Source organism: Rhyacophila brunnea, unplaced genomic scaffold (assembly GCF_057557595.1).
Source record: "Rhyacophila brunnea isolate RB1 unplaced genomic scaffold, BYU_Rbru_1.0 scaffold_4, whole genome shotgun sequence".
Taxonomy (NCBI): Eukaryota; Metazoa; Arthropoda; class Insecta; order Trichoptera; family Rhyacophilidae; genus Rhyacophila; species Rhyacophila brunnea.
In genome coordinates this window covers 7,328,355-7,356,194 of record NW_028233068.1, presented here as the reverse complement: position 1 = coordinate 7,356,194, position 27,840 = coordinate 7,328,355, and the positions used below count along the sequence as shown (strand labels likewise).

At 33.5% G+C, this 27,840-nt stretch overlaps 1 protein-coding gene across 1 annotated transcript; it reads left to right on the top strand.

The window, feature by feature from the left end:
- The first annotated feature begins 5,989 nt into the window (after positions 1–5,989).
- Positions 5,990–19,880, top strand: LOC147066771 (putative cytochrome P450 28a5). The gene is made up of 9 exons (XM_085954183.1): positions 5,990–6,198; positions 9,744–9,873; positions 10,643–10,855; positions 12,593–12,780; positions 13,939–14,075; positions 14,617–14,711; positions 15,166–15,292; positions 16,110–16,361; positions 18,104–19,880. The coding sequence occupies exons 1-9, from the start codon at positions 6,008–6,010 to the stop codon at positions 18,277–18,279; spliced, it is 1,509 nt and encodes a 502-aa protein (XP_085810309.1). The 5' UTR covers positions 5,990–6,007; the 3' UTR covers positions 18,280–19,880.
- The last annotated feature ends 7,960 nt before the right edge of the window (positions 19,881–27,840 follow it).

The following is a 27,840-nucleotide window of genomic DNA, read 5'->3' as shown; positions in this document are numbered from 1 at the left end:
AAAAAATACTTTATCAACACATTTGGGGTGAGTGAAAGGCACTGCTCCACTGCATGGAAAACAAGAGATCTTCTTTCCGGAACGCCAATTCCAGAACAAAGAGATCACAAAAATCACAAAAAAATTAGTGATGTTTAAAAAAATTATATAAGAGCTCACATTAAGTCTTTCCCAGTGATCGAGTAACATTATTTGCGTGCACAGACGTCCAAATTGTATTTATATGGTAAATTAACAATTGCTGAAATGTATCGGTTATACAAAAAACAACAAGCTGACAGCAATATGCCATTTGGAAAAGAACACTATTATACGCATCTATATTTAATGACGAATTTAATATTGGCTTCTTTAAGCCTAAAAAAAGATTTGTGCGTTGAATGCGACCTATACAATAATTCTTCACCACCAGATGAAAAAAAACAACTTCAAGAAAAATATGAGACACATCAACCTGGAAAAAAGAGGCAAGGGATGAAAAGATCAAAGACGTAGCAGAGTCCCGAACTAATGGCCAAAATAGCGTCATTAATGTAGCTGTATATAATTTGCAGGCTGTTTTACCGCTTCCTTGCGGAAATGTGTCAACTTTCTATTATAAACGAAAGTTTGGCAATGTACAATCGTACAGTCTATAATATCACTGAAAATATTGCAAACTGATACATGTGGGACGAGAGTCAAGCTGCATGAGGATCCAATAAAATTGGTAGCTGTGTACTCGATTACAATGCATGTAAAAATATCACCACAATGAGCATTTTATTTTTTACAGTGACAATTGTGCCGGGCAGAATAAAAATAAATACATTGCTGCAATGTATTTATATGCCACCGGGAATTCACAAAAAAATACAACGATCTCTCATAAGTTTTTGGTCACCGGGCATCAGTGGCGGCTCTAGCATATTTTAGTAAGTGGGGTCAGATGGGGTGAAATATATAATACTTATAGGCCACGGATTCCAATTTCGCACGAACCACAAGGAAAACAAAACAGTCTTTTTAAGGATACACTTGCAGTCGACCACGTTTTTTTAGTAAATCAGTCCGATTTAAATATTTTTTTTTTTGGTTTTACTAGTTCATACACAATAACTAAATCACTAGGTTGGTGAGGTCCTAATCGTTTCATTTCTAGTTTATCTTCAAATGTCAATGTACTGAACTTATATTTCAATAAATAATCCACCTCATTCATCATAGTACCTACTTAATATTATTTATCAAAATTATTTTACTAACGTGACTATCTACAAATAGTACTTCATAATACATATAGAGAGTGTATACCTATTAACAAATATAATTTAAAACTTATTTTAATAGATGAATGACCGTTGATCACTATTCACTGACGTCTGACTGGCAAACTAAAACAACTTGTGACAGGATATGCCCGACCAACAAGATAATATAATAATAATATGTACGTCAACTTTTACCTAGGTACTAACATTTATGCAGGGGTGGGTATAATGAATCGCATCCCCGGACCACCACCAATAGATGTAAAGCTAAACGTGTATATGACGTGCTTAATGTTCTACACAGTTAAAGCGATAGAGAATTTTGAGAATCATAACTGACAATCGCATATAGCGTCTCATAATTGCTTTGCTAGCATAAATATTTGCTTTGATTTGAACGGGTACGTCTCAGAAGGTCCCGGCCACAGGGAACTCGGTTCTCAGAAGTCACAATCCGACATTATCATTGTACGTATAACTGCTATGTAGGTAGACTGAAGCATTAACAGGGTTGCGCTAAGAAACAAGAATCAAGGATGGGTAAACGGTACAAATAAAATTCATAATTAATTAATACTTAACAAAGTCAATGTATTGTGGCAGGCATGTGTAACATGAATATTTAATTGAATATTAATTAAAGAATGATGGGGGGGACTGTCCCCTTGGTCTCTTAAGGTAGAGCCGCCCCTGCCGGGCATAAACAAAATGAAGGCGATATCGTCCATTCTACAATTGAGCAGCAGAAAACCAGGGCTCTAAAAAGTGGACCAATATTTGTGCCCAGCCAAATGATTACCATTGTACAAACAAGTAAGAAAACAGGACAACCATACATAGTTAAACCCATGACGACAAATAATTTTCTCAACATGAAAAAACTAGCAGATGAAATCGGTAAAAATTACAACACGGATGAAAATGGAGAAAAAGTTTTGTGGCAGAAGATTAAAGTTATAAAAGTAGACAGAGACTATCCATACATTATTTTTTTTAAAACCAGTTATCATGAAGAATGTAGGAAATTGAATGTTCGACAACAGCAAATAGGCAAACCGTTACCAATGGATGGTCTCAATATATCCAAAGCATATCAAGAGTGGCCAAAAATAACGACAATTAAAAAGAAGGATTTGCTTTCCTCTGCACCGCTAAACATCGTGAATTTTATTATGATTTTTTGCTTCTCTTCCAAGTGATGTTTAAAAATTAAAAATCGTATATAAAAAATTTATTTTCCCATTAAATTAAATATTTAAGTATTTTTTTGTTGTTTTGAACTAATAATTGTATTTTTCTTTTTTTTTCAATAAATCTTTAAAGATTGTACCATAACTTAATATTTTGAAAACCTTCCTTTACAGTGCCCAACAAATTAGTTGAAATTATTAGAGTGATGGTAGGGAAATTTACATAGAAAGTATTGAGTTGATTCAAATTTTACCATGAAATTGTCAAATATCCTAATAAAATACAGTCGTAACTCAGAAATATTCAAATATCTCCGTTTGTATATGTTTTAGAGAAAAATGATGAATACAGTTGAAAATAGATCATGTTTTTCCATAAAAATGAGTAATAATTTTTACATTCAGACTTTTCCTGTATTTACAAAGAATATTTGAAACTTCAAATGGCTCTCCTGCAAAATGCCAATTTTTGACTTACTACAGTATTTTACTGGGGGTGCGACATGTTTTTAAAAATAATTATAAAATACCTTAAAACTTTGAATAAATCGAAAATCCTTTTCTTTACATTAGAGAAAATTTAATAAATTATTTTTAATAATAAACCAGACCACAAAACAGTAGTATGTAATAATAAGATTGGATTCGGTGATGTTTCGTGGGGGTAGGCAGGTCATGCGTTCCATAGGGGCGGCACATTATAAAGTTGTGGCGAATGAAGGAACGAATACAAATATTGTAACTTTTAAGAACAGTGGCGATTCTCCATCAATCAGAAGATGTGGTCGCTTCATTAGAAAGTATCGACATTTTTATTTAAAAAATAATCGAAGCATAAAAATCCTGACAGCATAATAGCGCCTGCACACGTGGATGGATTTATTTACTTGCAACAATTAGTGTGTTTTTTAAACTATTGCGATAATAACTGTTTACACGTAAAAGTGCTGACTGTCTCGTCAATCACATTCTTCAAGAGTAAGCGAGACCCGATGTTGTCATTTTATAGTACCATTTGACAAGTCATGAAAATCGGTTAACCTCAAAATGAGTCTGCGTAGTGTAGTTAATTTTTTTACCGGTAGGTTTGCCACTATTGTTCTACTGCGCAGGCGCAGATATCGAACAAATCCCAGCTGTCGCGTGAAAATTCAGAAGCTTCCGAACTTTTTTGATTATTGCATGCAATCTTGCAACTTGCATGACAATACATGTTTACACGTGCATTTTCTTGTTATGGCCGCGATAATACGTTCTGTCAGCAGTAAATCCATGCAAGTATAAACGGGCTATAACTATTATAATAAATATGGTAATAGAGGTTAATCGCACAGAATTTTTTTTACAAGGTTGCCTCCAAACCTGTCAGCACCACAGACCATCACGTAGATATCTAAAACTACCACTGTTTAAGAGTATGAATGTTATATATAATTTTCAGTGGATGATGTCTATGTAAATTTAAAAAAAATGATATATTAGACGATTTAAAGTGGCCGAAAAAGAATATTAATAATTACAAGATAAAAAGAACTTTTTATATACAACGTTTTTAAATTTTCTGTTGAATCATATAAACTTGACTTGCTAGCTTAAACGATCAAAAAAGTTGTACTTGATAGAAATAATACTGCAAAGTCATATTGATTTACATAGTAAGGCACGTATATATTAATAATTTAGTTGCTAGGACCCCAGACCCCCTAGCAACCAATAATAGTGGATTGGATTACGGATTTCTTCCGAAATAACTTTTCATACAAAACAGAATTAACTGAAAATGAATTCAATTCTACTTAAAGACGGCTAAAAGTCTTTAAAAAATGCATTGGCATCGTGTTCTGATATATTCTAAAAGTTTAAATCATCAAGTTAAAAATTGCAAGATTTGTACCGGGCAAACAACCACCGGACAAATAAGAGTACGACCTAATAAAAACGTTGTAATAAAATAGGTAAGTATATACTTGGTAGGTACCTTACGAATTATTAGACGATTTTAAACTAAAATAAATGGGGACGGTATTCTAAGTCTGTTTAAGGGCGATACTTTGTCCAGGGACGTCACTGGTGGGATCCTTAAATAAGGGCGACTACTGTTTGCTTTCGTGGGAAACAATCACAGGAAGTCTATTACTAATATTGTTTGCTATTTTTATTCTAACCTAAGTTGCTCTTGCCCTCTCAAAAAGGCCTTGATATGGCACTGATAATAGAGAATAGAATCCTAATTCCCTAATTGATACCAGGCACCTATTGCTCGCACCGATAACTTATTCAATTTCCTATGATAGTCACAATTTGCATGACCATTCCAATTTGGCTATTTCTGACTACTTAATTTTCATTTGTCGCTCTTGGTTATGTAGATATCAGCTATGGTGACCATTGTTTCTACGAATATATTATATACTAGGTACTTATATTATATTATATTTTAAATCATATCTTATCCTAAGAAAATCATAATATGGACATACATAGATTGGCGGTTTGTATTAAGGGCGGACGTGCTCAGCGTGGGTCAAAATGGAGCTTTTTTCTATTTTCAAAGCATGATCCTGGACATATCTTAAACGTTGTAGATAATATATTTATATAATTTTGAAGCCTTTTTATCCTCTATATTTATTTTAAACATTTGATGACTGCATAAAGTATTTTTATTACATAAAATAGTATTCTTTTAAACCTCTAGCTCTAATGTTTTAGAATATAGTCATATTTCAGTACATAAATGCGCAGTGGTGTTAAGATTTTTTACATTTATTAATTTTTAAACGCATTTATAAAACCATCAGCATAATTTATATCGACATTATTATAGTTCATTAGGCTTCAAAATTATATAAATAGATTATCTACAACGTTTAAGGTATGTCCAGGATCATGCTTTGAAAATAGAACAAAAGCTCCATTTTGACCTACGCTGAGCATGTCTTCCCTTAACAGGTTTTGTTTTACGAGAAATGAATGTTAGCCACTTGCTCAACTATACTCTGAACGGTTACATGTAAATTGTACGTATTGCACTGGCATCTTATCTAATTGCGTAATTAAATAGTTAGTTAAATTGGTTATTATAGTAACTCAATTTAGAAAGTGCTTCGAAGAGCCATTTGTTAAAAAAATGTCGCAATGAGATAAGATGCCTATAGCATTGTGGTCGATGTGCGTGGGCGCGAATCCTGCTGGGTGTCCTATTTTTTTTTCAAAAAAGATTGTTTCTCTTGGTTATATATTTTCTCAGAAGTGCTTTCAAAATTATGTATAGTAGTCAATTTAAGTTATGTTATGAATGTTTGAGAGCATCTTTTGTCGATTTGGACGACAGATAAAAATATAAAAGATAAGAATATTATGTATTTTTTTTAATAAATAGGTACCGACTTATGTACACGTTATTATCGTTCTATTTTTATCGTTTATTTTTCTACCGATGTATTAGTACTTATCTTGTTTATTAATATATTACATATCACTAACTTTTGGTCATATTACATTATGTAAGGTCAAATTGATCTAAGTTGTTGATGCGAATTTAGATTTAGTATATTGGAGTTCACCATGCTGTGCGAAGCGATTGTATTTTTGGTCTGTTTTCTTGTGACCTATTTCTATGTGTTTTTCACATGGAACAACAAATTTTGGAAGGACAGGGGTGTGCCTTTCGATAAGCCCCAGTTTTTCTTCGGCAATTTTAAAAATGTAATGCTCGGCAGGCAACATTTCGGGATGATGTATGTGGATCTGTACAGGTGAGTGTGGTTTCGTGAAGCCCTTTATTTTGATTGTGATTCTTTTCTTATAATAAATTAGGGGCAATGCCCCCCTCTCCCGCTAAAACTCGCCGCTCTTGCGACGAAAAATACTGTCAACCAAGAACTCCTTGTCTAAGTATTTAAACTGTGAACTAACCATCCCATTCAGTGCAGCAACTAACACGCGACTTTTTTTTACTATTAGGGCACATTTGTGGTGTCTGTTTATCTCACTTAACTGGTCGAACCCCCACGCCAGGCCTTCTCTAAGCCCAGGCCCCCAGGCTAGAGCCCTGTCAGCCCCCCTCTTGTGGGGGCCATATGCCAGTGTCATAGAGGTAGTATTAAACGAGTGGTTAACGTTTACCTTGACTACTGTCGAGCAAGAACTTCTTATCCACGTATTAAAACTGTGATCTAACAATCCCATCCAGTGCAGCTACTCCCACTTCCGTTTTCAAATGAGGAACGCCCTCAAATTTGTTATTTCAATTTACGCTCCTGTGGCGTACGGATCTGTCAATTTACGTATTTTGAAGCTTTTTATAATAAATATATGTCCAAAACGATCAGGAGTGATGTTAAAATTATTATTAGTACATTTTTGGCTAATTGCAAAGAAGAAAAGGAGTATAATCTATAATGAGTGCAGATACATTGTTTAAATACGCTTCGCACATCGCTATAAGTCTTCTACATGCGATTACAGCGAGTAGCGACTTCCGGTAATCGCCCATTTCTTGTTATTTGATAATACATTAGTATACGTATTGAAGCCAGTGAAGTCAGATGGGGATAAGATAGGCAGGCCATGCGTTAAATAGGGGTGGTGAATGAAGGAACGAATACAAATATTGCAACTTTTGAGAGCAATGGAAGTTTTCCACTAAGCAGACGATGATCGCTTTATTATAAAGTAGAGTATAATATGCTTCATAACTTTGCACTCCGACGCTAGGATGAAAATGATATAATGTGATTCTATAAATATTAATTGTTTTACATATTTTATCTATGAATTTATTTATTATTAGATATTTAATTCAATTGAATATCATTTGATCTAATTTTATGCGAGGTAATCAGACAAAGAGGCGTATATCAGTGTAGTAAAAAGTGCAGAAAAAGTGCAATGTTATAATATTGAGAATTAAAATATTGCGTTACAAATTAATATGAATTGACATTAACTGACTTTTCATTCGCCTAGCCTCTTTGGCCCCGAAATGTTTGCTAAAGAAAAAATGGCCCACGTAATAAAAGAAGTTGGACAGCGCTGGTCTAGACTCTAGCCTGATATCACAGTGATAGTATATATCGCAGTGGTGAAGAACACCTATTGGACGAAGGTAAACGATGAATAAACAAATTTTCCACATATGCACATTCTCATTGAGATTGATGACAAATTCATTTGAGCAAACTCTCGATGGTCAACTTTTTGTACAGAAATATCTGTTTTTTCCGCTGTGAGGCTTTGTTTTTAGTTTTAGTTTTAGTTTTTAATCAAGATTTTTCAATAATATTTCCCTACATTCAATTTATAATTATTGCAAATGTGTGATAGATAATAAGCAAATGAAAATGTGGCAAAAAGAACCTCTGGGATGAGTGGAACCAATATTTTATATTATACAAACTCTCAATTAATGAGGAATTGCACTGTAGGTATTTATCTTTTTGCATGCAAAAATGGCACTTGAATATGATTACGTCAAACTGGATCCAGCGATTTTTAAAGGAATTACAGTGACTCTAATGATTTTGCGATAGTGACTATGAATAATTACAAGATAAAAAGAACTTTTTATATACTTACAACGTTTTTAAATTTTCTGTTGAATCAAATAAACTTGACTTGACTATCTTAAACGATCAAAAAAAAATTCTACTTGACATGACATATTGATTTCCATAGTAACGCACTTATATATTAATAATTCAGTTGCTAGCAACCAATAATGGTGTCGAAATAACTTTTCATACAAAACAGAATTAACCGAAAATGAATTCAATTCTACTTAAAGATGGCTAAAAGTATTAAAAAATGTATTGGTATCGTGTTCTGATATATTCTAAAAGTTTCAAATGTCTAGCTAGTCGGGAAGTTAGTTAAAAATCGACTGCAAGATTTGTACCGGACAAATAAGAATACGAGCTAAGAAAAACGTTGTAAAATCTAATTGATTTAATTAGTGACCCTGATTTGAAACAAAAATACAAAGATCAGCCATTGAATGATTTCTGGGCGAGTTTGTCAGAAGGGTACCCCAATTTTTCAAAACAAACTATTATTGTTTTACTTCCATTTTTTACAACTTAAAGTCATTAAGTTATTTATATATTCATAGAATTTTTATGTTTATATTATAATATTATAGTTTTATATTCAAAAATAAATACTAAATAAATAATGCGTTTTAATATATATTTTTTTTAATTTTTATTTAATAGGAATTACCCAACCTTGAAAAAATGTTTTGCGAAGTGTTCCATTGCAGAAAAAGTTTGGGAAACCCTGCCTTAGACTATTGCGCCGTGTTGTTATTTAAATTCATAATCATATCGATATAAATTTCCACTTAGGTATTCTGACCATGAATTTTGATCATAATTATCTTTTTTAATGTTTTGGGCAGTAAATTGAATTGCCTTCAGACTTAGATTAGAAATGTTTTTTATCTTTTCTGTCGCGAGGTTTTTTACTATTTTTAAGAGGACAATAAGAATCTTCCTTTCAGAATCAAATGCAGGGATCTTTTCTCGTGTCAATATATTGCCTCATTTTTTTATTACTTTCCTACAAAAATAGTAGGTACCTACCTTCTTCTTCTTCTTCTTTTATGGCGCTACAGCTCAAGTCGAGCCCTGGCCTCCTCCACCGCCGTCCTCCAGCCGGAACGGTCCTCCGCACGTCTTTTCCAGTTCATGATTTTTAGCAGCTGGTTGGCATCTTTTGTAATGTTGTCACCCCATCGTGTGCGTGGCTTTCCCACTGGCCTTTTCCCCCCTGGGTTGTCTTCGAGGATCTTCTTCGGTATCAGTGACTCAGGCATGCGCTGGACATGGCCTGCCTAGTTTAGCCTCTGGAGTTTTATGAAGGTGGAGAGTTTTGAATCTTGGTATAAGCGGTATAGTTCCGTGTTGTACCTAATTTTCCACTCCCCACCATCATTCATGGGTCGGTATATCCGCCTCAGGATCTTTCTCTCAAATCTTTATCTCAAAGGTTTCTCTCAGACATGAGTTTTGCATCTAAAAATAAGACTGTCTGAATATTACGTTTAACATGCAATTATATAATGAATTGATAATACATTTATGTTTAACAATCTCTCGGAATTAAATTATTTTTTATTGGTCGTCAAGGTAAACGTTAACCACTCGTTTAACTTCTTCTATGCCACTGGCAGTAAGTAGCTACATTTCATGAACCACGAGAGTTCTAAGGTCTCACATACCTTGCGTATTTATAGGAAACAACATTTTTTTTATGATTTTCACCCTAATGATGAAATGAATATTATTATTCGACTTTTCAGGAAATACAAGGACAGTCCGTTCGTTGGCTATTTCAAAATGAATACTCCAGTACTTCTGATAAGGGATCCTGATATCATCAAAGACGTTCTCGTCAATAATTTTGCCAGCTTCGCAGATAATGATTTCCTGGTAGGTATTTATATACACAAGGGTATATTTATATTTAGGTGCTTACATTGTTATTATATTATTCGCGTTCATGTCTTTGGCATATTCTGCTAACGTGTCCACTTGGTCCACCAGGTGAACAATCACGAAAAATCGTAAATAGCAGTAGCACTATAAATAACAAAACGTCAAAACAGGTCACGATGATTGTGTCAATGTTTTCTATGACTATCGATTCAACTACGCTGAAATGTTTTTGAAATCGTCATTAAATATTGTAATACAAAACATTCCTATTAATCCCTATATATATAGTCTGAACTCTGAACCAGTGGTTTTCAAATATTTTCATTTCACGTTGCCCTTATATCTGTCATCTAAAGATATTATATTCACGGCATCCTAAAATATACAAATAGTACTGCTGGGAGAGCCAATAGTTTGGCACAGTAGTATTTCAAATTAAGACTATATACGTTTACTTCATGTGAATTTCTGTATAATCTTGTATTTTTTTTAAATTGCTATGCTGGGATAGATGGTTTCTAAAAACATTTTTTATATTTTGAGGTAAAACAATTTCATTTGGCGTCACAAATTGGTAAAACAATGGTATCTATTATTGTGACTGCATCAATACTTATCATTAAAATTTTATGAAATTATTAATTTTTTCAAACATCCTGTGGCGCCCTGCGTGTTGTTCATAGCACACATTTTGAATACCATCGGTCCAAACTACATTACTTGGTGGTTATTGTGATATTATTACAGTATATTCTGTTGATAGGTTAATCCAATAGCAGACCCGATCTGGGCGACTAACCCGTTTGGCCGCAGCGGAGCAGCGTGGAAGGACGCTCGGGCGAGATGGATCGCCGGCATCACACCTGTCAAAATAAAATTAACTTACACCAATATGGAGAAGCGTTGCAATATGATGGTCGAACATGTCAAGGAGTGTAATGCCAATGATCCCAAATATACATTTGAAGGAAGAGATGTAAGAACAAAAATATTTTAGTTTGTACTAGTTTGTTTATTCCAGTTGGGACTATGTTGGAGATAAGCAATAAAAATAAAAATAAAATAAAAACTCGTTTTGAAGAGCACCTCCGGTCTTTTAGGAATGGTAAAACAGATTCTCAGTTTGCTAAACATTTGATATCAAACTCGCATAGCATCAGTAACAATGAAACGCCACAATGTTTGCATATATGTAATAAAGGTCTAAAATTAAATTTACTTGAACAGTTGGAAATTAATCGCGAATTATCCAAAAGTAATCACATAATTAATGAAAATTTGGTAATGTATTCGTCGCCACTATTAAATATAATCTAAACACACGATTAAGACAATTATACTAATAATATTTTAATTGATTAATAATGTCAATAAATAACCATCGAACACTGTAATTTTGATAAATTTTGAAAATTTCGATATCCATTTTAAAAAACCCACTTAGGGTTTTCAAAGTATTAATAATATTACAATTAATAATAATGTAAAAATTCATAATATTGCTGGAACGAATAAGAAAATGTATTCTGTCTCTATCTATACACGTATAGTATTTAAGCAAAGGCAAACGGCCTATCTGAATAGTCTTGATAATGGTGTTACAACCGAAATAGCTATCGACAAACCTTTTTAAAAAAACCTGTAGAATTTAATATTAATTATATTTTCATTTCTTGTAAAATGGAATTCTACCAAGTAAATTCTAACTCAATTAATAAATAAAAATAATGTCCAAATGCAGAGATGTCACCTTCAAGTTATTCTAACTAAGGTGATTTTTTATAAACACGTTGCTCACTGTCATAAAGTCATCAATTTGAGCGGTGCAGCATAAGTCTACTTAAGTATGACTATGCATTTGACCACTAGAGTTGGGTTTCGGGAATTCTCGAGAAATTTTCGAGATTTTCCATCCCGAATATCGAGAATGGAAATTTTTAACATTACGGGAAATCCCGGATCTCGAGAATCTTTTCTCGGGATTCGGGATTTCTTTATTATCAAATATTATTTGAAAAAACGATTTTCTATATGAAAAAAGTGGACAAAAAACACAAAACGTCCAAAGACTGATCGGGGCATTCAACACAATTAAGCCAACGTCGAATCAAAATGAGCGCAATTTTTCCAACACCAGGGAATTTTGTGTGTCAAAAGCATACGCGATTGACAGTCTGTGTTTTTTGAAATCCTATTCAATAAGTAATGTTTTTAATTATTTTTGTTTTCCTACTTCTATATTGTTTATCTTCTTACATGAATAAAAAAAAACACATTTTTTTGGAATGTGTCTGTTTTTATACTGATTTTAGGATTTTTACAGGTTTTTTTTTTAATTTCCCGATATCTCGAGAATTCCCGAGAATTCTTTTCTGGAAATCCCGAATCTCGAGAATTCAAAATGTCACCATTTCGGGAAATCCCGAATCTCGAGATTGAGATTTTCTCGGGAAATACCCAACTCTACCTATCACTGATGTATGAAAATGTAACAATTTATGTATTTTCATTTACAATATTATTTATTAATTTATTATATTTTTATCAATGAATACCCCAAGATTAGAATTAATAGGTATTGTTATCAAAATTCAGTTTTACTATTATTCCTAAAAATAATATAGATATTTTTATGTATTTCTTATCCATTCAACAATTCATGGCCCTCAATTACTTATTGCATGAATTAAAAAAAATCACTATTCCTTCACAGATGTCATCGAAACTTTTTATGGACTTGGTTGTGACAGGAGTATTTGGATTGGAACTAAATTCTTTCAAACTGAAAGAAAATCCATTCAAAACTATCATTGACAAACTTTTTAAATCCACATTCATTGATGGCTTCCTCACAAGTTCTTTCATCATCATGCCGTGGCTGGGAAAACTTTTCAACTTGAGGTAAATGGGTTTTTTTCATAATATTATTATTGTCCTATGACATATTCTTTTAGAATATTATAATACAATTTGAAAACCTCAGAAACATACCCATTATTGATTATATAACACATAGGCCAGGATCACCTAGATACCTATTACATGGCACCCACATCCTGAAGCGGGCCCCCAGTCTAGGATCTTTCCCCTACTTATTGCTAGTATTAAAGATAGTGTAACGGTTTACAGTAGCATTATCCAAATTATGTGTTTTTATATAATTATAATTATGTATTTTTAATGATTTTTCAGTATTTTTAATAAATCCACTTGAAGATGTCAAGTATCCATACACAATCAAAAATTGCATTGCAAAACCACGTGTTTTAAAATGTTAAAACATCTAAAGTGAAATAACACCGCAGGCAACTTTTTTACTATTAGAGCAAATTTGTGAAGTATATTTATCTCACTTATCTAGTCGATCCGCCACGCCAGGCCCCCAGGATAGAGCCCTGTCAGCCCCCCCCCCCCCTTGTGGGGGCCATGACCTACTTAGTCTTATATTAATAGGAAATATTGAAAAATATTTAAGCAATGCCACATGTCGTAGGTCAAGGTTCGAATACTGGGTCTGGCAAGTACACAATATATTGTTTTTCAATTTGTATATAACTCAGAGTATAGACCTAATAGGTTGAGCAAGTGGCTGACATCCATTTCTCGTAAAAACAAAATCTGCTAATACAAACCTTCACTTTGAAGAGGCCCAAATGCCCCTATTAGTATCAAACATGGTCGAAAAAAAAATGAATGGACACGAATTTGAGAAACATGGCCACCGTTTTGTTGGGAGGATGAGTTTCAGATGGCTCCCCTTCCTAAACATTAACCATGGTATGGTATGATATTGATATGATGTAGGTATGCCAAGTTTGGTCTCTACTCAAAAAGTGTAGTGTTTCTCTAAAAAATGTTACTTGCACCGTTAATTTTATAACTCTTATAGCCCAAGAAGAAAATTGTAATAATATGTAACTTGTTTTCTCTTTTGTAAATTGCATTTTGTTTTGATACCATATCTTATGAGATTTTCATACATTTCATTCACTCTAGATGTTGTATCTACTTAGCCATCAGGACCATGCATTTATTACTAATGAAGATTTTATTTCTTAGATTTGTCAGCAAAGAAAATGAAAAAAGTCTTCTTAAAATTGCAAATGATCTGGTATCCTTGAGGAATGATCCACAAATGCTGAAAAACGAAGCGTACCAATCCATGATGAAGAATAATTACCATGAATCAGACGACGGTGAGATTTACTCCTTTTTAAATAACTTTATATGAGATATATACAGTAAACTCCGTTCATGAACCTAGTTTTTAAAAAAAAATCGCTCGCTTTCGTAAATATGAACCTTGCTTTAAAAAATTCGATCAAACATTAAAATGCCATGTTTAAACGTGTTAAAATAACTGTCTGCTTTAGAAATGTATAGTATTATAGTATTTTAAAAAGAAAAAACGATACAAGTCGGTTATGGGGAAGCCAGCGGCAAACACATTTTGAAAATAGTCGATATACTGGATTATTTGTTAGGTTGGGTTAGTTTAGGTTTTCATTCTTGAATTCATGAATTTTGCCCAAAATCGGTTATGACATCCTGCCTGGCTTCCTCATAACCGACTTGTATCGAAAAAACCATAGTTTGGATTATCCGTGTTTTTCGTTTATACATGCCGCCTCTCCACATCATTAGCCTGAATAATAGGGAGTCTACTGAACATGTCTATTAATAAATTTCTAATATTAAAGTCAAGGTTTAATAAACAAGAAATGGTATAATTTTCAGCTGCATCGCTGATAAAATTAGCTGGCTGGGTTTTTGGATACCTGCTTGATGGAACAGAGACATCTAGTGGACTTCTTGCATTTACACTTTATGAGGTATGTACCTATTTAAATAATAATTAGTATAAAAAATGCTGTACCCATTAACTATTATCATATTTTATCGAATATAAAAAATAAGTAAATTCTACTTTATCCTATCATGGTTAAGTTTGTCAAAACATGCAATGAAGGTGATTCAAATGAATCTATTGTTTGGGGCTAAACAGATGTTTCTTGTTGTTGTTTAAATTGTTATATTTTCAAACTAAAACTAGCATAAGTGTACTATTACATATAGCTGATATACCATCATAAATTGTCAGGTGTTCGAATTTAGAACAAAGCTCATTACAGTATAAAATGACAATATGTCAAATGCTAACATGTGGCGCTCTCACTCAGCGGACAACTTATACTGGTGGATCTATACCTACCAAACTATTTTAATACTGCCAGTGTACTACATAGCATTCATAGTACTCGTATTTAAATTATATTGAACTTATAGTTGGGCATGAATCCAAAGATCCAAGATCGGCTGTTGGAAGAATTGAATAAAGCAGCCGCCGCCGAGGGTGGAAGAATTTCCTTTGAAGAACTTCACAAACTACCCTATTTGGATAAAATCATATCAGGTGAATTACATGTAATTACTAATGTACTGATTAGTTTGTTAAATTAGTTAAAGTAACTATTAATGTACTAATTATAGAAAAGGAGACATGCGAAACCAGTAGGCACAAAATACCTAAAAATTAACTATTCTAGACCAGGGATTCACAAACTTTTTTGTCAAAGGGATAATTTTGAAATCAAAAATATTTGGCAGTTCGCTCTGTCCTTTCTTTTGTAAATATTGTCTGTTTTTAAAAAACATATAAGGCAAAAAAATAAAAATAAATTTTTATTGTGTAAACATATATTTTTAACTAAATATACATTATTATTACTCTTATCAATATACTGAAAAATAATATTTTAATTTTTTCACCATGTGATTTATGCAATTGTTTGTTTGAAACTAAATCTTGCTCCGCAATCTAGGCTCAAATTTTGTGGTTTGAATACGCAAAACATATGCAATATGGTTGTCTGTTAATAATGTTGATCTTAAGTTTGATTTATTATTGCTCATTGTGGAAAATGTTTTTTCACAAATATAAGTAGATACTTCCAAATAAAAAAGCCATTTGATTAGCATTCATTCTTGCCAGAGTATAATTCATTTAATTTTAAATGTAATTTTTAATATTCGATATGAAGAATAAAAAATAATATAGATTTAATATAAGATTTATGTTATGATATCGAGGGACGCATCAAAAAGTCACGCGATACATAATTGGCCCGCGGGACACACTTTGTGAACCGCTGTTCTAGAGTGTCACTGAAATAAAAATGCTTAAGAATAGAGTAAAGCATATTGAATATCTATTAATATTTTTTCTATAGAAACATTAAGGATGTACCCGCCGGGAGTGTCTTCAAGCCGCCTCTGTACTCAAAAACCGAACATGACTTCGCTTCCCTTTGACATTCCTGTCGGAACACCCATCACAATTTCCGTCTACGGTCTCCACATGGATCCCGCCTACTTTCCCAATCCGGAAGTGTTTGATCCCGAACGATTCACAGAAGAGGCCAAGAACAGCAGACACAAGTTTGTGTATCTGCCATTCGGAGAAGGCCCCCGACTTTGCTTGGGTCAGTATTTTTACATTACTTTCATCCTATATATTATAGTATAATATACTACAAACATAGATACCTACTTTACATGATTTTTATAACAAATAGTACCTGTTGAATATAATATGAATTTAATGAATTGAATATAAATTAAATATGTTATTAAATATACTCTTTTCAGTCCCTAATTCTTCGAAGCCACGTATTTCTACCAAACTTTATGTATTCGTCTATTCAGCGGGATTTAGGGTGGTCTTATGGTCATTTAATGCTCCTTGGATACCACTGTATGACGGCATTTGTCTAGTGGTTGTCCACTCGCTGAGCGACATGTCCAAAACTGCCAAAATATAACATAGATCATTATGAACAAAACTCTTTTTATTCGGCGCTCTTGTTGAAATTACAATATGTACCTATTTCTCCACCGTTGATCCTTTTTAATAAATCACCTGTTTCATTTAAACGCGCTATCTCCAAAATTTTGTATAAATGAATATATAGGTATACTTATATATTTTTTTTTAAATGTTAATTATTCATTATTCTTCCTCATTTTTCTCATGTAATTTCTTTATATTTATGTTATTCTTACTCTCTTATCTTGTTAGGCTTAACAATATTATAATTTATACATGGAAACTTTGCTGGTTGCAATAACTTTTCATTATTATAATATTTTAAACTTTTGTAATCAATAATATATAACTGTTTGTTTCCTTAATAAATAAAATAAAAAACAACAATATTAAGGGGGAGGGGAGGCTTCAATTTATGGAATAATCATTGTAAACTGTTTGTTGTCTTGATTTTTAAAATATGTAGTATCACTTCCTTCCATTTCGGTAAGAGAATTTCTCAACTGTCACTTTGTGTTTTGTTTTCTTTTTTTATCGTCTGTATTTGGGATGAAGGTGGATAATTGAGGCACCGGAATTGTGATGGAAGCGGCGAGTTTATTTACGTTTATTATACTATATGGTTACATTTTTAATAAATTAATTCTACGGAGGGCGAAATGTACGCGTTCGCGATTTTGCTGCTTGTCGCGATCTGCGCGCCATCTTGTGATTTTTTCCAACGAAACCGTCGTCGAAAAGAAAGCGACGTTGCAAATCTCCAATGGTTAACAAAATTTACGGCATTGCCGGCTGGGCTCTTTTATTATTATTTATTTTCGTAATCAGCGCTTTATTATTTGTTGGCTTTGATACCGATTCGGGCGTCTCCAGATACACAAAGACATCCCCAAATGGGGACCATATGGGGGTGTCACAGTAGGTACACACCACAGAACAGATAATAAATAGAATACCGATAGGCAATATTCAATACGCCGCATGGTGAAGCAAGCTTTTGAATGTGTGAGTGTTCTACGAAAACTGAAGCACGCATTATGCACGTGCAATGGTGTTTGTAATACACAAATACTAAATGAGCGTAAATGCATAAATCGAGAGCAGTTTTTAGTATTCGATGTAAAACGTATTCTTAACACGTGTGTAAGTTTAACCCGGATTCTTCCTTACTCGAGTCGGTTACCTGCTATCGCCTTACCCATTGTGTATTTCAGTTCCCATTATTTCTGAGTTCCCTGGTACACACCCTAGTAGGTGTTTATTGGATTCACCAAACTTTAACACTACTTATGTAACTATCTATCAATCTGTATTTTTGTTTGGTTAGTCATTGAATTTATTAGGTTTGCAGATATTTATAAAGACCGACAGATATTAATAACTTATTTTTTTTGTCAGGTTACAAGTTTGCACTGACCCAGACGAAAATAGCCATTGCCACGTTGATAAGGCATTTCGAAGTGCGCGTATCATCCAAGACCCGACCCCGTCCGCTAGAAATCGACCCGAATGTTTTTATCTTCAGACCAATCGGAGGCCTTTGGTTGAGTTTCCACGATCGAATGAAGAAGTGATATCTATAAATAAAATTTTTACAAAAATTTGAAAACTTTTCATTCTATACCTTACACATTTTATACAAAACTTTAGTATTCTTAATCAAACCTCAATAAATATGACACATACTAGTGGATAAGATTTGATTGCAAATTTAATAATCATTAATAAAATTATAATGTAAATATTGCTACAAAAAATGTGAATCAATATTTTTTATATTTGTGCATATTTAAATTGGGCACAGCGACATCTATGTAACTTTAATGGAATCTATTGATTATTTCAACCATAATATTTCAACTGAATAAATATTATGCACAATGTATGGTAGAACAGTATTTTACTGAAAGAATTTTGTAAAACTGCAAAATTATTTACATTAAATAAAAAATATTTTTCTTTGTACTGTTTTAAGATCAATTATTATTCTTCTTCTTTCATCCTTTGAGTGACCAAGACCTTCCACCCCTCTCGATCCACTACTTCTCGCAAGGTAGAGTGAATGCTGTCCCCAGTCATCTCCTTCACTTGGTCGCTCCAGCGCGCCGACACTCTTCCTCTGCTCGTCTTCCCTGGAGGCTACCCAAAACCAGGTTATCTGGTCCGCGCCGAACAATATTTCTAAAAACTGCAGAATGCATCTCCATGATTGTAGCCTCTGAATGATTGACTGTTTCATCCTGTGTTCTGTCCAAGAAATACAAAGCATTCAATGCCAACACCACATTTTAAAGAAATGTATATTATCAATAAATTGCCTCAAATCACAAACTTCATATTTTTCTACTAGGTAGGTGTTTTAGGTAGGTGGAGCATTCATCTTAAAAAAATGTCCTACTGTAATAATTGAAAATATTTATATGTAAACTTACTGTTTTGCCAGACCTGGGACTCGAACTCGGGACCCACAACATTATAGGCCGACTCGTTACCGGCCGGACATTGTGGTCGTTCAATGTGTATTTGTACCCAGAGTATGAACCTAATAGGTTGAATAAGTGGGTGACATCCATTTATCCTAAAAGTTAAAATCTGTTATTACAACCTCCAGTGACGTCCCTAGACAAAATGCCGCCCCTAGACAGCGCCAAAATGCCGCCACATATTTTTATACAATATTTTTATCATCTTTTCATGACTCCAATTTCTAAGAAATGTGTTGTATGAATACATTACTAACAAAATGTATACCACTAAATGCCATCCCTGCTTCAATAGACAATTATACAGAAATTGGTAATTATGTTACTAGTAATGTTGTTAGTAATTAATTGCTACTTGTCAAGCTTGTTACGACAGTGCGGCGTCCAATTGTCCGGAGGCCAGTCGTCCCATTCCCCCAAAATCCATCAGTGCCTGCGCAATTTTCTTAGTGGCTCTATAATGTACCTAATTATTGTTTTCTTTTTTGTTTTCATCGAACTGAGAATACAATTTGTTGATGGTGGTGGTTAGTTTTTTAAATTTAATTAAGCCCTCCCTAAACCAAACCATACTAGTTTAGGTATGCTATGGGCAATCTGACAAAAATAGTGCACACTTTGTCATTTGTACTTATATGTTTTCATTTTTTCATTGGTTTTCGTTGAATTAACAATACATTATTACAGATGTTGATGGTTGGTTTTTTTTAAATACATTAAGCCCTGCCAAACCAAACCATTACCCGTAAAAAATATTCTTATATCTATAAAATATCTAAAATTATTTATGGTTTATTGGCATAATTTTAGATATTTTATAAATAAACTTTTTTTAACTATTGCGTACTATGGCTTGGATTAGGCAGCGTTTAATTGAATTTAAAAACAAATAAACTGTCGCTAATTTTCTACAAACACGTATCTCAAAAAACACAACTTTTCAGGAGAGGCAAATAACAACTTTGTTCTCTCAGTTTTAAATTTAGAAATAGATTTTCTTCTATGAAATATCCATTTAGTATAGTTAGTTACATATTTTCATGAAAAAAAATGTTATGTTTCTTCAATTTATCGCACTATACTTTCGACCGATCAGTCATATTGTCGAAGATACGAGAATGCGTTGCAACTTTATTGTGAATATTACTGCAGTAATCACGTATCTTTACTTACGAGAAAGAGCTTCAGTATAATCATCTGTTGGAGTTCAGTATTCTGTATACTTACAAACACGTAACTCAAGATACGAATTTATAATATTTATAAAAGTCTTTTATTGTGATACGAGTTGTATGTAATTGCTTAAATCTATTATGTTATAAAGTATGTTATGAGATACGTGTTAGTGGAATATGTGCGTATTCAAATTCTGAATTCATTACATCAAACAACTCAAAACTGACAAAAATTGAGATACGTGTTTGTAGAAAATTAACGACGAAACACTATCTACACATTGTATTCTTAGTTCAATGAAAACAAATACGTTCGACTGACAAAATTTCGTATGCACTATTTATGTTGAATGTTAACAGCCTACCTCTACCCCTCGCTACTGGTCCCACAGTTGGAATACTACCGAGTTATGTATTTACATAAGTACCTGGTAAATTGAAGTTAATTTATAAAAAAAATATGGATTAACAACATGTAAGTACTAATTTAATACCTAGTACCTAGACATAGATAGGTTGAGTTGAGATTAATGTGTTCAAATTTTGACAAGTCAGAGATTATATTAAACTGAAAATAATTAACAATTACCTTTTTTATACAGGATATTATATTTTAAGAGTAAATATGTATGTAGTTAGGACAAATACAAGATTATTTATTTTTTATATAACATAAGGAATTAAATTGTCTATTGATTGTCATTGATTATGTTCTCACATGTACCCATCATGTAGGTATGCCCATCCAGTGGTGCACCCAGGATTTAATATTGGGGGGGGGGGGCCCAAGGAGGAGAATGTAAATTAGTCAAATAGGCTCTTTTTCTTCTTCACAGCCTAATTTCTCGTTTATCGGTCTTTTGTCTATTGCACTCGGTGTACCTACACCATGGTCCCCACATCCTGAAACGGGCCCTCAGGCTAGGATATTTGGCGGCCCCCCTACCTACCGCTAAGATTAAAGGTAGTGTGAAACTCTACATTAAAGGTTTTTCAAATTGTGTTTTAGTTCAAATTAAGGGCACTTATGCAGTGAATTATTGGCGATTTTCAATACATCCACTTTAATAATGGAGCTGTCGAGTATCGACACATAATAATCAAAAAATATATTGCACAATTATATAAGTAATTGAAAATGTTCATGACTTTTTTCACTATTAAAGCTAATTTATGATGTGTGTTTATCTCACTTATCTGGTCAACCCGACACGCCGGGCCCCCCACAGCCCGGTCCCCCAGGCTAGAGCCCTGTCAGCCCTCCCCAGCCATGACCTACACCACTCCGGAATTCGGGTGGACACCGAGAATTTTTTGACAGTTCCATTAGGGATTGGGTTTCTAAAACAACCTGACATTAGTGTTTCGAAATTTTTGTGTTAGAAATTAAAATCTAAGAGATTTTTCTAAAAAGGGTGCTGGAGAATTATTACAAATCATTTTTTTGCCGTGTTTTTATTTGTCTAAGCCCAAATGTATAGTTTATTGGCTTTCAATTTCAATGTTTAAAATCATTCCGATAATTTTCATTTTTGGGGGGTGCCAGGATTTAATAATAATTTAATACATAATTTACAATCATTGCTTTATTTATTTGTATAATAATAATATTTCTATAAAATTGTGATGGGTTTAGATGGATAAAATAAATTAAATAGTTTATTTAATCATAATTTTAAGTAGGTAGGTATAATTATATAATGTATTATTATGGTCCCTACGAACCCTTAAGGTAGAACCACCCCTGGATATAACTAAGGGCAAAGGTTATAATCTATTTGGATGTACTGGAAAATGAAAGAAGAATCTACATTATAACAATCGAAAGAGAGCGAAATACTTATTTGTTTGATGCCTCATTGACTTTTAACCTGTAAGTCAAAGGACGCTATTGAGAAAGCAAAGTCGTTATATCGTAATCATCTTTTAATATCCATTTTGTCCTGCATTCATTTTGAGATAATATGGCACGTGCCGGGAATTATCATAACGAGTAGAATCACGCGTGTATGATCAGATTATTTGACAGTTATCAAGAAATTATACATAATGAGTACAGACTGGCCGAGCTGGGCAAACTATATAGATTCTTTTTTTCAACGCAGAACTAAATTAATGTTATTTTTTAGTTTATTCCAAAGTTATATTACATTCGTTTTATGAGTGGAGGTTGTATTAACAGATTTACTAGAAATGGGGTGTTAGCCACGTATTCAACCTATTAGGTTCATACTCTAGATTCAAACACACATTGAAAAACAACATGATAATTTTTTCGCCAGACTCCGGACCTGCAACATTACAGGCTGACACGTTTCCTGCCCGGCCATTGTGGGTACTTAGTTTATAAATTAAGTACAGTATGCGCTCGGTAATCCGGCGTCACCAATCCGGCATGTCCAATAGTCCGGCATTTTTTAATTCAGTTCTCCTGCTCTACAATCCGGCAGATTTCACATTAAACTGCTAGATTATAGAGCGGAGGGCCGTTCGCTCGGCAGTTCGGTACCCGACCTTAACAGATAAACAGGTGTTTGTTTGTTTCTCTCGTGCGTGAAAGCGTCAATATTGATTAAGTAAGCAATGTTACCAATTTTTTGTGTATGCTTACATAAACTAATAAAGATTTTTAGTGTGCAAATCTGTGATAGAATTATTTCCTATAGAAATCCAATAATCCCGAATTTCCGACAATCCGGCATAGGTGAAAAAATATGGGTGCCGGATTACCGAGCACCTATTGTATTTGAAATAGTTTTGTTTTTTAAATCCCCGTTGAAATTTTATACAATATATCCTCCGCTATCAACAAGGTATGAACCGTCAAATGGAATGTTTCTTAACGGCAGCCGCACTAACTAGATAGAAAGCTTCCATTTTTGAATTTTGGTGGGAGTTGGCTGAGATATTCGTATATGATTAAAAGATGTATCACTATCCACGCGTCATTTTGACAATGAAAACTAATGCAAGACAAAAGTAGGTATAATATATAAACATTTCTTTCACAGATGTCATGCAATGTGCTCATGAACATGGTTGTGACGGGGGTGTTTGGTTTAGAATTAGATTCCTTCAAACAACCGGATAACCCATTCAGAAGAGTGATTGACACCGTCTTCTCTTCGACAATCATGGATAGTTTTCTTACAACGTCCTTTCTTATCATGCCATGGTTGGTTAAGCTGACCAGTGGGTCTATTCTATACTTATCGAACACTAAATTGATAAATAGTATCAAACTTAGGGTAGGTTTGTATCAAAATATTAGCACTTATTGTAACAATTACACGAAGCTGGTTTTTATTGTTGCAATAAGTGCGATATTTTAACAGCACCTATCTTGCTGCTGTTAAAATATCGCACTTATTGCAACAATAAAAACCAGCTTCGTGTAATTGTTACAATAAGTGCTAATATTTTGATACAAACCTACCCTAAGTTTGATAATATTTATCACTTTAGCGGTCGATAAGCATAGAATAGACCCACAGCTCGAGGTAAGTAAACAAGAATTGTAATAATAAGTTAAAATGTTATTATTGTCACATCTCACATTATGTGGGAGCCCATATTAGACTATACAGAGTGAAAACGGTGGAAAAATATAGTATTAAAGGTACCTATTTGAATATTCGAAAAGAATTCAGGTCACTACACAATTCTCACTGATCAATACCATATTAATGTTTTAAAATTTTAATACCTAGTCATTTTTAAAGGCAAATGTTGTGTTCATAACACATAACACAATCGGTTAAAACTGGGAAAATAATCTATGAAAATTTCATTTATTCAGCATTATTTAATAATGCTGAATAAAAATAAATTTATACTACGTGCAGGACGTACTGACAATACGTGCTATAATGCAAGAAAAATAATGCATTTTGTAAATGCGTATTATCATGCAAGTTGCAAGATTGCATGTATGGATCAAAAAAGTTCAGAAGCTTCTAAATTTTCACGCAATAGTTAAAATTTGCATGACGTATATACGCCCGACAAGAAGATCTAGGCGATAACCCGAAGTCGCTGTAGTCGAAGTGCGATTAACTAAATAGGAGGGGCTTGTTAGTAGACAGTTTTAACACGTGGACAACTCGTTGATAACCGGAAATCATTGCAGTGGAAATGCGGTTAGAAGTAGGAGGGGCTTATTAGTTCACAATTTTAACACGTTGACAAAAAGATCTTGTTCGACAGTAATGGCGAACTTTCCGGAAAAAATACGAACTACACTGCGTAGCGGATTTTGATATTTACTAATTTTCACAACCTATCAAATAGCACCTTACAATGACAACAACACATATAGATTACAGTTGAAGAATGAGATTGGTGTGATAGTCAGCACTAAAAACAATTATTATCGCGATAGTTCAATTTATACACTATTGGTTCCAGTAAATCCATGCACGTGTACAGGCGTTATTATTGTCAAAATACATTTTATGCCGACTGCTTTTTTTTATAGATTTTAAAAAATAATAATTCAATGCTCTTCACTTATCATCATGACTATTCTGTTGGACTGAACTGTTAATATGTAAAATAACAAAATCCAATATGCTTCCAGCAAAAGCTTGGAGAATCAACTCTATAAGATATCAAATGACCTGATAGCCTTAAAGGATGATCCTCAAATGAAGGAAAATACAGCCTACCAAAGCATGATGAAGAACTATCAAGAATCTGATTGTGAGAATTTTTATTTTAAAATAGTTTTTTGTCGAAATAAAGACACACTCTGAGGTGGCGTGCGGCAGCAGCGAAGGGTGGTAGGCTGTTAAGATCTGCCATAAATAGTGCACATTAAAATTTGTTAATCATACGTATATGTTTTTATTGAACTAAGACTATAATTTACAGATGGTGTTGGTTAGTTTTTAGAAATCAATTAAAGCCTGCCCAAACCAAACCATAATAGTTTTGGTATTTTTTTGCGTGACAAAATTGCACACACTTTTTCATTCATACTTATTTGTTTTCGTGGATTAGGAATACATTATGCCTAAACCAAATTATAATAGATAAAAATATTATTCTATCTATAAAATATCCAAAGTTATGAATGATTTAATTGCATAATTTTTAATATTTCATAGAGAGAGGAGTATTTTTTGACTATATCTATTATGGCTTGGTTTTCGCAGGGTTTAATTGAATTTTAAAAACTAACAAACACCATCTGTAAACTGTAGTCTCATTTCAATAAAAACAAATACGTATGATCTACAAAGTTTAATGTGCACTATTTATGGCGGATCTTAACAACATGCCCTCCACCCTTCGCCACCGGTGAGGTTTGCTTGAACGATCCACTGCAGAACTTTGTGGACTGTTATTATATAAAATACATAATATTATTGCAAACAAGTTATCGAATATTTTGGGAATCGCACCCGACCGCACGCCACTGGGTCTCCACTTACATATATTTTTAATGAAACATGCTTAAAAACGTACAATATGTAAACAAAAAGGATGCTCAAAATTTCGAAAAACACATTTTAATACTTTCTGACATAGCAAACGCCTCATTTGATCTAGGGCTCGAAATGGACTGGAGCGCACCGGAGCGCCGTTCCGGTTCGTGGAATCTGTAAAGTTATCGCTCCGTCTCGTGGTTAAAATATTTTGACCGTCTGAGCTAGATATGCCATATAACAAAAAATCTACCACATTTATGTTTATAAAATACCCATAAAAATTGATAACCATGTTAATAGCAGAAAATTTTCGAGCCTTCCGGTTCGTAAAATTTTCCATTTCGAGCGCTGATTTGATCATAGAAAACTGCCACAGCTTCATGATACATATTCTCCGCAGAGTGGAACTTATCTCAATAGACTTTGTTATGAGGAATGGTTGTTACTTGTTACCCATTCATCCAACTCCTTTGTGTTGTTCTGAACCAAACCAACAATGAATGTCAGATGTGGGATTCAAATCAGCAACCCTCAGCTTTAGAATTGGATGCTCTACAACGACTCCACTGCGGATGATAGTATGTATGTAACTAAAATAATACGTTTTTTTTTAGCAAACGCCATGATCAAATTTGCCGGGTGGACTTTGCATATCTAGTGGACGCTACAGAAACATCCAGTGGACTCGTTTCATTTGCACTATATGAGGTATATTATAATATTAAGATATTTATTTATTTCTAATGTACTTAACAGAAAAATCGTTGAACACAAAAATGAAATAGATGTAAGTATGATGTTTCCTATGAAGTATGAGGTCTATCAGTGCCATAGACGTATTAATTCTAAATAGTTATTTAACAATATTTATGATGAATATTTTAATGGAATAAATACAAGTATCACAAAAAGCGCAGATGAAACCCCGATTTTATGTTTCAAAAACCAACAATAATAGCAGAAAAATTGATGTTATTTAAATATAAAACTCTTTCAGAATTAGCGCATCTATTCTATACACAATTACGCTATCGAGGGTAGTTTATCATATTTATGTATGGAGGTATTATAATTATTACAATAGGTTAGCAGTCAAAACTGTCCCTCTAAAAGTTAACACAGCCAAGAGAGGTGCTGTTAAAACATAGCACTCTTTGACAGTTCACAAATTGTAACAATTAACCGCCTCAATACATAAATATGATAAACTATCCTCGATAGCGTGTATATAGAATAGATGCACTTAAATTGATTTGAAGGTTTCGTTTTGTACGTCATCAACATGTAAAACATCTGCGATCCTAACTATTGCATATTAATTGAGACATGTGATATTTTCAAGCTAAAATTGTTAAGACTCGACTAAGCTTACTATTGACGGTGTTATAAATATTGAAATTTTAGTTGGGCATGAATCCAAAGATTTAAGATCAACTCTTGGAAGAGCTAAATAAGGCTGCCGCAGCTGATAACGGGAGAATTTCCTTTGAAGAGCTTCATAAACTCACGTATTTGGATAAAGTTGTGTCAGGTACAAGTCATTTATAAGTTTATGTGTACCACCGGGCTGCACATTTATAATATGTGGTTCGGCCGATTATGATCCCAATCCCATCCTTAAACCTGCCTAAATATATCATACCTACCATCCTTATTTATTATTGCCATCCAGTCACTTAACAATCACGGGTCATCAGTAGACCGTGATTTGATAAGTCAGTTATTCGTAGACCACGACCGGATCAACTTGACACAGGGTGACCGTCGTCCAATCGAACTAATCTGATCTATTTCTAATTCTGAACACCTGGCAAGCCGTGATACCGGCTCTTTTGATTCATTAACCTCCTTCATCAAAAGTGTACCATCAAGTGCCGCGCAACGGGTAACCCAATAAACAGTACCGCACGAGTGCTAGTGTAACCAGACCACGGAGCCCACCTGAACAACACCACGGTTAGTGCCTGGATCAACTCTCATTTAAACCCCCCCAGATCCGTAGTCTACAAGCATCCCAAAATTACAGTCCACTGCGAAAAGTGCAA